This window comes from Nothoprocta perdicaria, unplaced genomic scaffold (genome assembly GCF_003342845.1).
Source record: "Nothoprocta perdicaria isolate Ctin4 unplaced genomic scaffold, notPer1 scaffold_108, whole genome shotgun sequence".
Lineage (NCBI taxonomy): Eukaryota > Metazoa > Chordata > Aves > Tinamiformes > Tinamidae > Nothoprocta > Nothoprocta perdicaria.
The window spans coordinates 1,671,581-1,688,530 of NW_020454183.1; the positions used below are offsets into that span (position 1 = coordinate 1,671,581).

At 41.6% G+C, this 16,950-nt stretch overlaps 1 protein-coding gene across 3 annotated transcripts in view; it reads left to right on the forward strand.

The window, feature by feature from the left end:
* The window catches only part of TC2N (tandem C2 domains, nuclear), a 35,597-nt gene extending 20,607 nt beyond the window's left edge, over positions 1–14,990 (forward strand). For 2 of the 3 annotated variants that reach the window (XM_026046840.1, XM_026046855.1), the window contains 10 exons: positions 650–883; positions 2,975–3,139; positions 5,259–5,350; positions 5,973–6,048; positions 7,057–7,157; positions 7,975–8,091; positions 8,947–9,138; positions 11,633–11,747; positions 12,231–12,430; positions 14,785–14,990. In XM_026046840.1, coding sequence (XP_025902625.1) covers positions 650–883; positions 2,975–3,139; positions 5,259–5,350; positions 5,973–6,048; positions 7,057–7,157; positions 7,975–8,091; positions 8,947–9,138; positions 11,633–11,747; positions 12,231–12,430; positions 14,785–14,895 — 1,403 coding nt within the window. In that variant the 3' untranslated portion in view covers positions 14,896–14,990. The remainder of the gene's footprint in view (positions 1–649; positions 884–2,974; positions 3,140–5,258; positions 5,351–5,972; positions 6,049–7,056; positions 7,158–7,974; positions 8,092–8,946; positions 9,139–11,632; positions 11,748–12,230; positions 12,431–14,784) is intronic. The other variant, XM_026046847.1, reaches the window with a different exon arrangement.
* The last annotated feature ends 1,960 nt before the right edge of the window (positions 14,991–16,950 follow it).

Here is a 16,950-nt window from a genome sequence, read left to right on the forward strand (position 1 = left end):
TGACTAAGAGTTCTTCTCTTCCAGCTTCATTAATGATGAAATTCCCATTAATAAAACTGCAATGTCACCCCCGATAAACTCACATTTTTTTTACAGCATCCAAAATTCTTTCTCTACCTCCACTTGGAGATTGAACACATGCTTGTTAGTGTTAGGAATTGGAACTGAAAAGTAACACTTGTCTGAAGTCTGTTCCTTGCAGCCTGGAATGCTGTCCAAAAAAAAGCCAGCTTTTTTACCCAAGGTCACGTAAAGGTCTTGTATTTTTCAAATGCTCTAAAAGAGAATATTCCCCCTGCTCCATGGATTTGCTGTCAGGATTTTCTTTTGGTGTGTTAGTTGTCTGCACAGCTTCTCTATGATACAAATGTACAGTGTACCTCTAGTAAAAAAAATGATTTAAGAGCAAGGTAGCTATAAATACTGGCTTGGGCAGCAAAGAGCTTGGATCAGCACAGGTGCTGTGAGGATGAATATCTTTTCCATACAGCAGTCAGCGTTGGTCTTGACTGCTAGTAAAAATGAATACTAGCAGCAGAAAGCAATGTATCAAACACAGATCCTGTTCAACAATAGAGATCTGTTCACAGCATTGTTCAAAAGCTAATGCACATGTGGGCTCTGTGTTTTCCTTGCTCTTTATTTTTAGCAGTTTCCATGGCGCAGGAATCTGAAGCGGCAGCCGCAAAGAGGCCGACTATTGTGGAGAAACCTCCGTTGGCTTCTGTGCCCGTGAAGCGCCAAGTGGGCTGCTCGGAGGATTATCTGCTGTCTAAGCTGCCCCAGGATGGCCAGGAGGTGCCGTTTGTGGTCCCTCCGTTCAAACTCGCTTATGTGCAGCCGAAAAACCTGGCTGGTGTCTCGCACGCTGGGGGAATTCAAGGTGAGATATGAACAGTATTGCTAGAATGGTGTGCAGGGCGTTTGGGAAAATCTGACTGAAAATGCTGTTGTCTCATTGGGCAGATTAACCAGTGTCACTGTCTAATTAAAGCCTGTGAGAAGACTTTATTTTCTTGGAAAAAAATCTTATTTTGCCCGTTATAACACAATGATGTCTTCCTCTTTTTTTTATGTTTAGTGCATCTGCTACTCAGCTTCCAGAAGTTGAGGGAGATTTGTTTTCTCAGTCCCTCATAGGTCTCAGAAATAGTTGTTTATCTTATGCTGTTCCTTGAAATGTCAGAGTTGCCAGTGTTCCTCAAACAAACATGTCTCTGTAGAACTTGCTAGAACTGGCATTGTGGCTTTACTCTCTGGACATCCAAAGAGCCTTTGGGAAAGATTCCGTCCCATTATGTATCTCTCTGATCTTGCATGAATAAAACTGATGGCAAAGCTGCACGCCAGTGCTTGTACTCCAAGTAATGGCACTTGAAGCAACCCAGACTTCTAGTAAAAAGAATTTATTGGAGGCTAGGAAAGACCTAACACATTCTTGACATCCAGACCAGTCAGAAGTAAAGAAAGAGGGTAGTCTGGCTTCCATGTATAGTGATACATTTTAACATACTAACACACTTCTTTTTTCTCTTTCCAGACAATAGGCAGCATGTGCTAGTATTCAAAAGACATTTTTTTCCTGCTATTCTCTGCTTTCTTGCTATGCTTCAGGAGTTAAGAGTGGCACATGGCACTATTGTACTTTGCTTCACAGTATCCTTGTGCTTCCTACTATATCAGCTTCTCTCATGTATAGACTGCCCAAGTAACATAAATCCAGTTTGGGAACAGCGGTGTTCAAAAAAAAAAAAAAATAGAAGTGTGACCCAGCAGCTGGAGTGTTTCAGAACTTAAACTCCTGCCGGGCTCCTGGTCCTGCCAGGAGATGCCTGGGGTTATCTAACTGAAAACTGGGCCCAAAGTGTTTGTGAACTGTTGATTTCTCTAGAGCTGCCTCAAGGATGTGGTGGGCTGATAACATGCTTTTAGGCCCTCGTGGTTAGAGCTCTTTTTTGAGGATTTTGAGTTTAACAACTGAAGAAAGTCAGCCACAGGTTGCACAATAACTAACTCAGTGCTCCCAAGCCTTGTTTGCGGGTGGTTTTAGTCCTACCCTTCTTTCCCCTCTGCCCCAGATCTCCACTGATGCTTCCTTCCTCCCGCTCCCTTCCTGCCATTGCAGGCAGGAATAATATTATATTATTATAATAATACGGTTTCCTTCTTATGGTGCAACACTCTTGCAGATCTGAAGGCCCTTTAAAATGGATTAAAGAACTGTTTCCCAAATAGACTGAAGTTCAGGGAGGTGAGGTGATTCCAACCGGGAAGCGGATGTTAGACCTTGGAAAAGAGTCCAGATCACCACATCTGCAGGCTCTATTTTACTTTTGTACATGGCTTATTTTTGTTCCAGGCAGACGAAATGAAGCACTACAGCAGTGTGCTTTACTGTTCTGCTGCTCACTCATCTTTTGTCTGAAATCATTAAAAATAAAGCAAAGTAGGGTGGCTGTGCTGTAATGGACTGCATACACAGCTGGGATTCAAGCATTCTCCAGCCTGTCTAGTCATTCCTTGGCCAATAATTCAAGTGCTCTTGGACCTGTTACTTTATCCCTGACAGACTTCCAGTGGAAACTGGATGACGGGGGCTGCAGTCGCAAGTTGCAGGATCTGTCTGTGTAGGACTCCTCTGAAATTTGGGGAGCCCGTTAGCCAAGTGGGGATGCCCCAGTGGTATGAAGCCAGATGAAGTCAGAGGCTGTCTATACACATGGCCCCACTTCTCCAGTGAATACCTATCTGACCAACTTAATTCCAGTCTTCCCTAGGACACTGTTGAAATCTGACAGTGTGTGTGTGTAGGGGTTTTGCAGAGAAGTGTTTGGGGTGGGAAGTGCCTTTTCTTGAAGCAGATCATGATGAAATGCCTTGTTCTTCGCAGCGGAAGCCCTGCCTGCCTTAGGAAGCCAGGCAGGATTCTTTGTACCTTGCACTCTTGTGCTTGATGTTTGCTTGTGCTTCACAGAATCTGCCAGAGCCTCATTTGGTGACCGGAAAGCAGAGCTTTGCAGCATGTACCAGTGGCCCCAATATGACGTGTACAACCCCTTCTTTTTGGAGCGCCACGTTTCACCAGATCTCATTAGGCGCTTCCAGGATAAAGCAGATAATAGGAAATTGTATGGATCAGGTGAGAACAATGCCCTTCCTCTTTTGTCCTCTTTGCTTTCCCAAGATTTATAAGTAAGAGAGAAAGGTCATGAGAATATGGAAGATGTGTTTGATTACCACAGTTCTCAAACTGGTCTGGGGACTACAGACGCTTTCTGATTTTGGGGGGTTGCTGAAATGATCTGCGGAGCTGGCTCCAGCAGTGCTGTTGCTTTCCATCTTGGGGGCTAAAAAAGATTTACATGGATCACAGCAGGATGGACAAATGGGCAAAGCAAGCTGGGGTAGCTGCCCCCCATTAGCAAACCAGAAATTTTCTCCAGAACCAGATGCCATCTGTTGTGCTGGAGATCACAGCTACCAGTAGCAGTGTTTGAGGGTGCATGAACAAGTGGGTAATATGTTCAGTGGAGGAATGGCAGAGCAGTGTATGTACAGAGGGAAGAACAAGTACCAAAAGCATCCAGGGACAGAACTTAAGAACAGGTACAAATGAGAAGTTGTGTCATATGGCAGCTTTTAGATAGTTTGCTTTGGGAGGTGCAGAAGTGTCCCCGCTTCTTACTGTGTATGTATGTATAAAACCAGAGAAGGGCTGTGGAACTAGAACAGCAAAAGGTTGCAAAGTGTTTGGCTACTTAGGTAAAAACTTTGTTCTGCGCTTTTCATTCGCTATTTAGAGTAAAATAAGTAAGTATTGCTTGCTGTAAGTGATTGTTAAGACAAATATATTCAAAAATGTCATTACCTTAAGAAAACATACAGTTTAAACCAGTTCAGTGCCAGTTAAACCATAGTGCTTTGAGCCACGTTAGCAGGAGTCAGTTTTGGAGTTGTGAGGCTTTACAAACTTCTTGGACCTTAGTGGAGCCAGCAAAGGTTCCTGAAGCAGCGGGCTTAGTTCAGCTTTCATTTTCTGCTGCTGCTGCATAAGGCAGAGTGCTTCAGCTCCCTGTATTGCTTCAAGGCCAACAGGGGAGTGATGTGATCCACTTGGCCATACGCAGCTGCTGAGGTAGCTGCCTCTGCTATAAAACAAAGATCTTACTTTGGTCTATAACCTGCAGTTGCCTTTCAGGCTTGCTGTTATCCAATATGTGGTATGGTTACACCATGAATGTGCAGTCAGCACAAGCGGGGAGAGGAGGCCAAGCTTAGCAGACAGCATGTTTTTGCTGCTGGAATCTCTACTGTGGAAAAAAAATATAAAAAGGAGGCCAGGCTAAGCTGCAGTCCTGGCTGGCTCCAACTAAAGGCAAGACAAGACAAAAAGAAAAAAAAAAAAGCATCTGCTGGAAACACCATTCCCGTTGTGAGGCAGAAGCACTTAAAGACACTTAAGAGATGGAAATGAAAAGACAGCAAGTAAAATGGAGGGGAAAAACTATCTTCTGTTTGCTGACCAGGTGGTTCTAGTCAAATAATGTCTTAACTTATGAGGAATTATGTCTTAATGTATGAGGGAGAAGTGAATTGCAAGAATTAAATTTTCAGCAATATGCAGGTTTTGCATTTGTTTGTGCTTTCTTTGAGGTGGCCTGGATTGCTGGAGCATCCAGTGGCTTCTCAACTTTTTGTTCTGGATCAACCGTTTAAAATCAGAAGTTGTGTGTGTGTCTGTGTGTGTGTGTGTTCGTTTGCATATTCTTTCTTTGAGTTTTAAGTAAAATCTATTATCTTTCTTTCTGATAGACCACTTTTCAAATGATTTTTTTTCCTTTTCTTTCTTTAAAAAGTCTAAGAAAATGCCGTATTTAGTAATTTCACTATCTCTTAAAGATGCAGGTAGGAAGGAGTTGTTCTAAACTGACCGTCTGCAAAATGGAAATCATGCTGGGACTTTCTGTTAAGCTCCTTATTCTACCAGTGCTACCAGTGTGACCTAGTAGATCCAGACTATTTCAAAGACTGAATTTAACAAGTTGTTTTAATGGCTTGTTCTTTCCATTGTGTTATTTGAGGAAGCTGTTTGCAGGGTGGGAGGCAGAGAGGGCTGGACATGTCCTTACCCAGATGTTGCTTCAGTCAGGTTTCAACTCTAACAGTAGTTCTACTTATGTTTAAAAATGTTTCTTGCTTTCTTTTTTCTTCTGTCAATGACATGTATGTTATTTATACTGTTCCTTTTCTCACTTTAGCTAGTGATTTAAGAACTACCACTCTACCTGGATCACTTGATGTAAGTCGGTCAATGTTTGATCTCAGAAGCCCACCTCACAAGTTCATGAAGGTATGTTTTCCTTGTGATTTAGTTAATCCCCAAAGCTCAGACTATTTGGTAGATCTGTTTCTGTTACAATCCGTTTTCAGAGTAAACCTGAAGGGCACTGTACGGTGCACTGAAAGGAAGAAAAAATTCAATGGAGGGAAAAATTCAATGTTCTGACTGACTTCGGGAGGTTCTTTCTTGATGTCTCTCCTGCCTACAACTGTTCTGACCCTAAACAGCTGCTGAGAAACCTGAGCGTACTGTAGGGCAGGACAGGACAAGTGACAGTGATTCCCTATTTTGTGATGTTTCTGATCAGTTGAAAAATGGAAGACACACTGTGTAGGAAGACACAAGTGATCTGTTTTCCATTTATACAAGAAACAAACAATGGAGTTCTTTCAGTAATCATCTTTTCCATGAAATGAAGTTGAATCTGCATCAATGAGCAGAAAGATCTGTATTTACTTTTTTGCATCAAGGAGCTAATTCCATGCTGCTATGTCCAGGGATTACTATAGAATGAAACAATAATTTGAAGTTGCATATTGTTTGCCTAATGATAGAATCTCTATGACTTTCTGCACCTATTACTTGAACTAAAGTGTTTTATTTGTGTCCTTGTTTATTTTCTTTCCTCCAGAGGTATGATTCCCTCTCTAGCGTGCCTAGCAGCACCTCTTCCAGGAAGGATTCACAAGGCAGTAACAGGAGTCTGGGTAATGTTCTCTTGCTTACTTTGTAGCAAAATACTTCTCTTTGCACATGAAACTTGAACATTAAACTGCCACTGTTCTTGACAGCTTTCTGTGGAAAAGGATTCTGTTAGCAAGTCACTTTGGAGATGACTTAGCAAAGGGTCTTAGATGTGCACCTTTCTGCTGTCAGGAGGTGAACCCAAATGGGACTTCAAGGAGCACAAGATCTAATGCTTTTGAAAAAAAAAAATCATGGTTTTACTACTGCAGTGAACTATGAAATTAGGGTTTTCTTTTTTTTTTTTTTTTTTGCTAGAATGGAAGGTGACTGCTTGGTCATAGCTGTAGTCCTGTTTCATATGGAAAGTGTCTGGAATCCAACATCCATATTACAGTAATAATTACGCAAGAATATTGCATTCAAACCTAATATCCTTAGTTTTGAAAGAATGTTGAAGAAGTGGAGGTAATGCAAAATAAACTTTCAAAAATGATTCAGCTCTCCACAGAAGTATCCATAGTCTTCCAAGTCATAGTCTATCCATAGTCTATCCAAGCCAAAATGTGACCCAGTTTCAGTCACGCAAAGAAACACGAGATTTTAAAAGTCTCTCTAACTTAGAAGGTAAAAGCATAATAGTGAACTGTTTTTAAACTGGTGTTTGAAATCTGAGAAAGATAAGTTTATAAATTGCCTGCTTTTTAAAAGCAGAAGCATTTAAATCTAAGGAAGTGATAGATTCTCAGTGAGTCTTGAATGTCTCAGGCACATGCTCTCTCTTTTTTGAGTGCACTTCAGCAGATTTAAGTGGGATAGAGTTGAAGGCCTTCAATGTGTAGATGTATATAGAAGGCCAGGCCACAGGTCTTCCTGGGTATCTTTTCCTTAAAATCTATGTGTTAAGTTATTCCAAACTTGCTATGAGAGAAGTTTTCCAAAATAGGCACATACTAATGAGATCCCTTATTTGAATGAATTTTTAAGATGCTGCTTTACTTCTATAAAGACTAATTGGCTTCCCTCCACAGATACTATTACGTTATCAGGTGACGAACGAGACTTTGGAAGACTGAATGTGAAGTTGTGCTATGTTCCTTCCGTAGAACAGATCTGGATCACTGTTCTACATGTAAGCACATATAAATAACCTAATTATTGTTTCCTCAAATGGCTCATTTAGTGTATTTAGTGTTCAAGTGATAGCCAGATTTAGCAGAAAGACTCAGTGAGAATTGAGGAATGCTTTCAGGAGGGGAAGAAAATTACTTCTAGTATTAATAGAAACATAATGCCTTTTTTTTTTTTTCTTCTGTTGGAGGATTAAGTTGCAATCTTTGTTCTGCCTCAGTTAATAGCAACAAGGCGTATATAACTTTTCATGTTACTGTACACGAAATGTTCTGATTGTAGAGCAAGATACCGTTTGCAATGGAAAAGAAAGCAGAATAGGTTGTAGGCTGGCCTCATATGGAAATTTTGAGGCAGCAAAACTGACTTTAAATCTTACAGTTCTTTCAGGGGAGAACCACAACAGCATTTTGAAGATGTGCAACTTCTTGTGGCTTTTATGTTAGCTAATGTGATACTGTTACACCAGCTGTTTTACACACTTCCAGGAACTGTGAATAACTTTTAGGCAATGGAACTTTGAGTAGTCAGAAACCCCCTAACTGTAAAAAGTGATAAATACTACCTAAGGGAATTCATGATTTATCTGCTGTCAAATTGCCACATAGTGAAATCATTAAAGTCTACTGAAAACCTTTTTTCTCTCTGCTATGGAAATGAATTACTAAATGGCCTGAAGTTATGCAGACATAACACTGGCCCTAGTTTACATTTAATACTACAGGAATTATGGATAATTCTAAAACAGTTTTTAATACCTAAACTGTCTGAAAGGTCAAGACTTGCATTGTCTAAACTGATTGTTTTCATTGTTACAGTGCAAAGACCTGAGCTGGCCTTCTAGTTGTGGGGAAAATCCTCGTATCTGTGTTAAGGGAATTATCACACTGCCAAAACCAGTGCAGTTCAAATCCTCTGCCAAGGAAGGGTGTAATGTAAGTAGAGGGGAAAACGGCATGAAATCTTTTCCTGCAAAAATGAATGTGAAATGTAAATAAATGTGTATGAATTTGAAAAATGGATCAGAGGTTCACTCTTCTGTGCCATGTGTGTTGTAAGAACTGCCTTGGTTCAGGTTACAATTTTAACAGGCTTTAAAGAAGTTGAGGAGGGAGGGGAACCTTGTTCCAGGTTCTCCTCCTGTTTTCTTACATTGTTGCTTTCCTTTTCTCCCCTTTTTTGGAGTCTGGGATAGAGACGGGATACACTCATGAGGGACTGCCCCATTGACTGCTGCTCTTGGCAAGAATGAGGGGGGTTAGAGGGACACTACATGTAGCTGTAGATGTGAATTCCCTTAGTCTTCCTCCTAGAGAAGGGTGAACCAACATCAGCCAGGCAGGGCAGGAGGCAAAGAGAATTCAAACTTCCCATCTACAGAAGCAGCAAGAGTCGGTGGCATGGGACAAGAGTATTGAGGGTGACAAGAAAAGAAAGGAGGTACAGCAGCATAAAACTCCCGTAATGCGAGTCTTGAGGTGAAAGGATATAAAACAAGCGGAAGGAACTGGAGTAAAAAGCCACAGGAGAATCTCCTGTGACGGTGTTGTCGTAAAGCTCCAGAAAGAGAGCTTCAGCTCATGCTGGCAATAAGAAGCCAGAGCCTCGTTTGTCCCTGCAAGGGTGTGTTGGCACGGCGAGACGGGTGCTCTGCCTGAACTGGTGCCCTGTGGCAGCTTGCCTCTGCTGGCACCCTCAGAGCAGGGGCTGGGAGGCTCACGAGGAGCCTTAGTTTCTCGTTTGGGCTCAAAGGAACGCCTTTATGATAGTGAATGTCTTTTTGCTTCTAGGACATTGAATTCATGGAAACGTTCGTATTCGCCATTAAATTGCAAAGCTTGCAGGCTGTCAGATTGGTGTTTAAAATACAGACCCAGACACCCAGGAAGAAAACGATTGGAGAGTGCTCCTTGGCGCTGCGGGAGCTCAGCTCAGAGGAACTGAGTCACTGGCTGGATATAAGCCCTCCTTCCAAAGCACCAGTAAGTGTCCACACATGTATCCACACATGTCCACACAGAAAAGCAAAAGCGTGCTAGCCTGTCACCTAGGAAGAGTTGCAGGAATGAAAGTGAAGTGATTCAGTGATAATTCAGCAGATCTCAATGCTAACAAGAACAAGTTCTTTATGCTTTTTCTTGGGGGGACCTTTTGCAGTGGAAAAGTGCAGACTTTTGAACTCTGTACATAATTGTTATGGTCATAAACTGCTGTTTATGGGTAAGTGCTATGACTAGCTGTTCCATAAAATGCCTCACAGCTTGAGGAAGGGCCGTGCTGGGAAAGCTTTCAGCAGAGGGCACAGGGTAAATACCTAAATAAATACAAGCATCGGAACATGCTTAGGGTTCACAGCAAGAGTGCAGAGGAAATAGAATCCAATTTCATAATGGAAGAAAATCGCTAAGATCTTCAATAACATCTTGAAACTTAAAGTGTGTGTGTGCATATATATATATATGTATGTATTTTGAATGTTCAGATTGCATGCTGTGCAATAATAATTCAAACAGTTCACTTCCATTACAGTAATAAAAAGCAGGTGGTTGTCAAGTGTCATTTTCACAGTGGGATTTGTCCTTTTCTGCCTTCCCCATCTTAATGTCTGACATTCTATTTGTTTCTTTTACAGATTGTGTCTAGACATATGTATTTTCGACAAATTGAACTTGATTTAACTATTCAAAAGCAAATTTTATTTAAGAATGTCTGTGTTATACGAGTGACTGTCTTGATTCCTAACATAAGTTACAAGTGACGTTTTTAGCTCTAACAAGAGTAACATATGGTATTGCTTCTGTTAGTGCAGAAGCAATAACTTTCTAAAGATTAAGTGAAAAAGGAAGCTGCTTTAGAAGCTGCTTCATCCCAATGTAAATTCCTAAATCATTTCATTGTTTCTCTGTTTTGGCTCTCCTCACCATTATTTCTCAAAGACCTCCAGACACTGCTGGAATTCATCTGTGTCCTACCCCATGAGGTAGCACAGAATTATTCATACTTGCCAACAGAGAGCCAAAGCTCGGAGCTTTGTGAAATCGTGGCTTTTCATGTTTTCCAGGGTTACACAGAAACCTTGTTGCTGAGCTGCCAAGAGAATTCAGATCTCGAACTGAGTGTGAATGGGACCTGACATTCTCCTTTTGCTCTCCTATTGCTCTCTCGGTTCATTTTGCTTCACTGAAATGTGTTAAAACCTGAATGGAACCATAGCTTTTAATGGGAACAACACCCTTCTAACTGGAGGCCATCAGGAAAGCCGGGTCTCTACTGGCCTTGTCCTGCTGATCTACCAGTGTTGAGAGTTCATTTACCTCCACGAGGAGGCCGAGGAGGACTTTGGCATTATGATTTTTGACCACTAACAAAAATTCCAGGCTACAGTAATTGTGCTGGGAGGTAGACTCACCAGATGGACTAGGCCTGTGGGCTGCTAATGCTGGGCCTTGCAGAGCTGTGTCGCTGGCAGGCCCCGGCGCGCGCAGGTGAACGCGCCTTGCAGAATGAAGCCTGTGCAGGACACTGGGGCTGTGCAGATGGGGAGTAGGTCGGTGTGAGCTGCAGCTGCAGTGCTGCCTTGCTGGCTCTGGGCACCCTGGCTGCATGTGTGGTGCAGGCCATTCTGCCAAGCTAGGACTCCTTTTGTGGTGTAGATGTGTCATGACAGCTCACCTGTCCCTGCTTTAGGGACTGAAATCCTGAGGTTTTATTGAGGTGAGATTTGTTTGAAGTCTAGGCTTGCTGCTGGATCATGTTTTCATACTATTTTATATACTGATCAGAAAACAGAAAATAATTATCTTCTAAAAAATCTCAGAAAGAATCTTTCAGCAGTACTCTGAATACTTTCATCATGAGAATTTGCTGCAATCACAGTCTGGAGTCCTCAGTACACTCATCTATGGCGTATGTAGACCTGTGAAAGTACTTTCAACACAGAACATTCCTCAGGATGCACTCATGCTAAATATTCCTGATGATAAGTGACAGGGCCTCCTACCTCAGTAAAGCTGATTTCCCCATACTTCAAAATTTAAGCAGAGGAGGAGAATTCCAGTGCCTTATGTGTCAACAGATACACTGGTTTTCTCACTTTAGTACCAAGGCTTAGTAGAGCTTGTGTATGTCTGTGTTGCCCTCTGTGTGTCCACTGTTAACGTTCAGGAATGATTCCCAGGTAAGTTGGAGGTCTCTGGTATTTGTCCATCACTTCTGGCCATCCTTCAGTCCATGAGGGCCGTGAATGTGCTGCACATAAGCAGTCCCTCAGCTGAGCATTTGTACTGCAGCCATGGCAAGCGCAAGATGCATTTGCTTTCTGTACATCTGCAGGTTGTGTATAAACACATGCTAATATTTCTGTCCAGGAAATCCCGGATAGAAATGTGGGAGCCCTACATATAACAGAATTCCTGTGTTTCCTGAGTTTATAAGCAGCTTAATCCAGATGTTATGGCAACATTCTTCTGCTTCTAGGTGTGCCACGCAGATCTTCAAATAGGAACATGTTTTCAAGCAATAAACAGGAGGATTCAGTTACAGATTCTTGAAGCTCAAAACCTTCCAATTTCATCTACGCCACTGTCTCTAAGTAAGTTACATCAGCTGTTTCAAGCCTCCTGTCTTAAAGTGTTTGTAACAGGTAAAATGCTGCTCAAGTGGATTGGCGATTTATGACATTCCTTACAAACCTCAGACTAACATATTGTTCAGTAGATTTCCATTGCCAAGGTTTGTTTCCACAGATGTCGTACTTGATTACATTTTGTTTGGTTTGAGGCAAAGTGTTTATGTATTTTGGAAGTTTTTTTATCCCAATATTAATTCTGATATGCAATAGCATTAACTTGCACTTGCTATTTGGATACTGTGGTAATCAGTTCAATATTATTCAATATACTCTGTTTGTATGACTAGTCAGGAAAGCTATTGTACAGTTCTTTTGGCCAGACTTTTGGGAAACTGTTGCAACTTAAACTGTACATGTGGATCTTGTCAATTCTCTGTGTGTGTGTTTGCAAGTAACCCTTTATATGCTATGCCTTTTTCCTCTCCTCTTTTGTAATTTTGCTAGATTTCTTTGTGAAAGTTGCAATGTATAGTACAGAAGGGCTGATTTATAAGAAGAAAACTCGCCTGCTGAAGTCTACTAATGGCCAAGTGAAGTGGGGAGAAACGATGATTTTTCCAGTTACCCAAGCTGAACAAGGCATCAGTTTTCACGTCAAACTCTACAGCCGAAGCTCAGTAAGAAGAAAACACTTCCTTGGACAGGTTAGTTTTTTGCTTTGCTTAAACATTGATAACTACCACGATATCCTTTACTTAAAATCCAGTTCCACAAGTTTGTTGGAATGTATTGGATGGTATGGGTTTTAAAATACTTTAACTTAGGTGGCATGTAGCAAAGTAGCAAAAGAAGCAATGTAGCAAAGTTGTGAGATGGAATGGTATTGGGCATACGTGAATATATACATGCATACATGTAGTATGCATAAACAAATGCATACAACAAGTATGCATGCACTGAAGTCAGAAGGGGAACTGATATTTCATTATTTCTTAAAAAGAGGTCCATAAGCCATTTTTGTGTATGCTGCCATTATGTGAACGATGGCTTCCTATGGACAGATGTAGATTTCTTCCTTGACTCTAGGCTTTCTACAGAAAACAAACATTGCATTCACTGGAGCCCTGCAACCTCTCATGTCCTCTGCAGAAAGAGGCTGTGCTGGCTTGTAGTACTGCAAGTGCGTAAAAAGAAATACCAGCTACTGTATCTGACTGTCATTCTGCATAAAACAATCCTGAAAATCACAGAATCACAGAAGGTCACAGTGTTCTAAATATGTGCCATCTAGTGATAACATACGTGAGCCAACACAAAATGTTTTTGTTGTGTTCTTTTTTCTCTTCTTTTGACAGCTGTCCCTTCTGTACTATCTCTGTAAACATAGTTGTGTGCTCATACTTACTTATCTACTGTGAATTTGGTAGCCTCGACTTCCTTTTCCTCACTGAGCCCTTTCCTACTTGTTCCAATGTACCATCCTCCAATGCCTCCTTCCTCTCCTTGATACAATGGGCCATAACTGGTTTTAATGCTTGGTGCTGTCCCTGACCCACCTAGATCTGTCACTACGATTTGAATACACTGCAGACCCAAATTAGGATGTTCTCTGTCCAGTGCTATTGGTTCTGTGCTATCCTGAGGCACGGAAAATGGTGATTTCCTATTCGGGTGATGTGTCCTAAGCCTAATGAACAGATGAACTTGCTGGAAATCCCAAGTGCTCTACAGCACCATGAGCTTTCTCCATTTCCAGCAGAGTCTCATGTCACCCATGTTGGATTTTGCTGTGATTCCTGTTGATGGAATGGGAGTAGGAAAAGAAAAAAAAATATTTGTTCATTCTGGTTCTGTTACGTGGGTCAAAAAAGACTGGGTGTGATTTTATAGGAGCAGCATGTGAAGCCATCTCAATCTGAAAGGTTTTATTTAATCACGGATCTTATTTTTAGGGGGAGGAGATGAGCTACTTCTGCTCTTCTCAGGTTGTATGGAAAAGGTTGTTTGAGCTCAACAGGCAGACGCTGCCACATAACATATGAAGATATAAAACATGGCTCAGGGAAAAATGTACTTTGAGCAATTGGCTGGGCCGCTGGAAAAAAAATGAATATAGCTGGATCCACTACCTCTGCTCTTCAGAAAATGATGTTTAATTGGATGCTGTTCTAAACAGACAATGCTTAAGATTAGGCTGCTTTTATAGACATGTCTTTAATCATGGGCATGATGTATATTGAATCTATGTGGATAAAACATCAGCTGTCTATGGTACTCGGGAAGACATTATTCTCACTTCTTGAGGACTCTGCCCGAGCAGGGTAGGTTAAATGTACTTCATGGTGAACATTTCTGAGAAGTCTTAAAAGGATTCATTCTTGGAAGAGTGCAGGAAATAAAGCCCTGTAAATAATGATACCTACTTACATAAGCAGTAAGTTCTTTTGGCAGTGAAACCTGGTGACACTGCTCAAGGAGAAACTTCCCACTTATACCTCATTTCCTCGTTTCATGTCCGCTGTCCATTAATTGATTACTGGGAACAAACCAACTCTTGTGACATGACTGTGCATGGGATGGGCATGTTCATAACTTGGGGGGAGGCAGGTTTGGCCCTGCCTGTCGAAATATGTGATTTTTAAATGCTCTTGCATGTGCTGGACAACTAACTCCGCTGGCCAGCTGGACCTGAATGCACAGTCCACAGAGCCATCCCTGCCCTCATGAGATCCTGAGCCCAGCACACGTGGAGCTGGAGTGCAGCAGGAGATGCTAAACTCCAACCGCTTTAGTAAGTGGAGAAACATCAGTGTGCAGTGAGCTCCCCAAGCTCATATTTACCCAGAGACAAAGCTTAAATGCACAGACTCCTGATCCCAGCTGAAACCCAACATTTGCAAGTCTTAACAGAACTGAGTTGCTTGTATGTCTTGGTCTCAGACAGGGTGTTTTATCTCATTATAGCCTGGTGTGATCATTTTTTGTAACTACCAAAGGCCTCTGTGACCTGTGTATCAGGTAAACTCCATTTAATTTCTGTCTTTGTTTCTTACTGCAGATCTGGTTAAGTTCCGATAGCAGCAACAGTGAAGCAGTAGAGCAGTGGAGAGACACTGTCACGAACCCTGAAAAAGTTGTTGTTAAATGGTACAGCATTGGTCCATCATGAAGGCTGGAGATGAAACTAAGGACTGATAAAGACTTTCTATAAAGATATTCTTATCCTGTGTAAAATAGTACAAATAAAAAGAAAAGTTGTTTACACAAGCTATCCAGAAGACTTCCACTGTGTTGGCTCCGTGTTAACTGGAAAAACTCAAAATTTCACAAAGCTTGGGAACTGCAAAGTGCTCATCTGTTGCGGGTGGGGCATTGTGGGTTTTTTGTTGTTGTTGTTGTTGTTGTTGTTGTTGTTTAATCCACCTTGGGAAAATGTATTTTCCCCAATGACCCCACTAGGTCATTGAAATAAATTGTGGAGAGAAGCAGCTTGAATCACCATCCTCTTCAGTGGTCACTGACATCATCTTCGTTTGAAATCTTGGCTTTGACTGAATCCGGAGTTGGTGGGACAGTGTGGTGAGCAGCTCAATCCTAGGCACCCTGAGCACAGGGGGTTACATCCGTGTTGGCACCATTGGATCCGAGTGCCGTGTGCCTCCACAGGTGGGAAAACCTCCGGCTGTGGCCGGAGACACAAAGGGAACTATGCATGAGTCAGTCCCCAAAGACTCTTCTAATCTACAGCATCTGCCAGAAGGTGGTTCCGTGCCCTGACATGGCTATTCCTCCATCCATCTCACTGTCCTAAACAAAAGATAGAAAGAGATAAAAGAAAAAGATATAAAAGATTAAAAAGCTGCTGTGACTAGTGTAATCTTTGCAAGTGGGGTCGTCTAGACTGTGTATGTTTGGGTTAAAGCTGGAATCGATGGAGTAATGCAGAGACTCGAGAGCTCTGCCTAGGAACAGGGCCAGTGTTTCTAGATAAGATGCTTTCTTATATTTAATTCTTATACGTAAACCACCTCTTATCTAATCAGCAATGTTGTAGCATTTACTTAGAGTGCTAAAAGCCAGGCTAATGTGTACTAGAGAATAAGTAAATATTTGACATAAAAGCACTGACATAAATACTTTTTGAAATGTAGCATGCTAAAGGGCTCCGGCTTTGTTTAAAAGATGGGCTAATATTGTAGATATATAGGTGTTGAAAAAAATGTGTGGGAGTATAGCTTTGCTAGCTGTTCCTAGCAAGGGGAAATTACCATATTTTTATTGCAAAAGATGTTTTATTTTTTTCCTACATATAGTAGTTTTTTCTGGAAATATCTATTTTTTCAAGGCTTTATCCGTAGTTATTTTACATGCCATCTATATATCTAAAAGCATGGGTCTGTGTGCATTACTTGAAAAAAAATCAGTTAAAATTGCTGTTTATGCATTTACTATTGGCTGTTCAAAGTGTACTTAGTTTTCTGTATGTTTATGTGGACTCTGAATAATTACACTTTTTATAACTTGGAGGCATCTTGTACCAGACCCAGGGAAATGCTGCTTTTTATGACAAGGGAGCAGTGAAGATATTGGACCAGAAAAGCATTCCAATAGGAGAAAGTCAAAATACTTCACGCCTAGGAAAGCTGAGGCTAAAGAGACCGTGAGACTTTTCTATAGAAACTGCAGCCAAGTTGCTTGTTGTCTGGATTTGTTCTCCAATGTGCCTAGGGCACCTGCTGATGATGTTCTTGATGAAGCTGATGGTATTTCAAGTTTGGGGAGAGCAAACTGTCCCTTTTGTCTGCCCCAGCATGCAGAATGTGGCTCTGCTTGATGATGGGCAGATCCTAGATCCTAGAAGAAGGATCTGCTCAGCTCAAGAATCGAAAAGTGCCCTTCATTGCATCAGCATTTACCTTGCAGATAGATCAATGTTGTGCTCCAAACAATCCATCATCACCTGAAGCTGCAGTCTTGTCATCCTGATTCCTGTTTTGGTGCTCCTGAGGACTGCTGCTAGGTAAAGAGGCTGTCTGGAGGATTCTAGATAATCTTCTCTCATGTGTCATGTTTATGTTGAGAAGACCCTGGGGTGAATAAACAGTTCTTGATTCTAAAACAGAATCAAGAAAGCCTGAAGAAAAGAGGTGGTGAGGTACAACCAGCCAGTTAGATAAACCTACTAGCTGCTGCATGAAGCATTTCCTCAATGATTCATCAATGC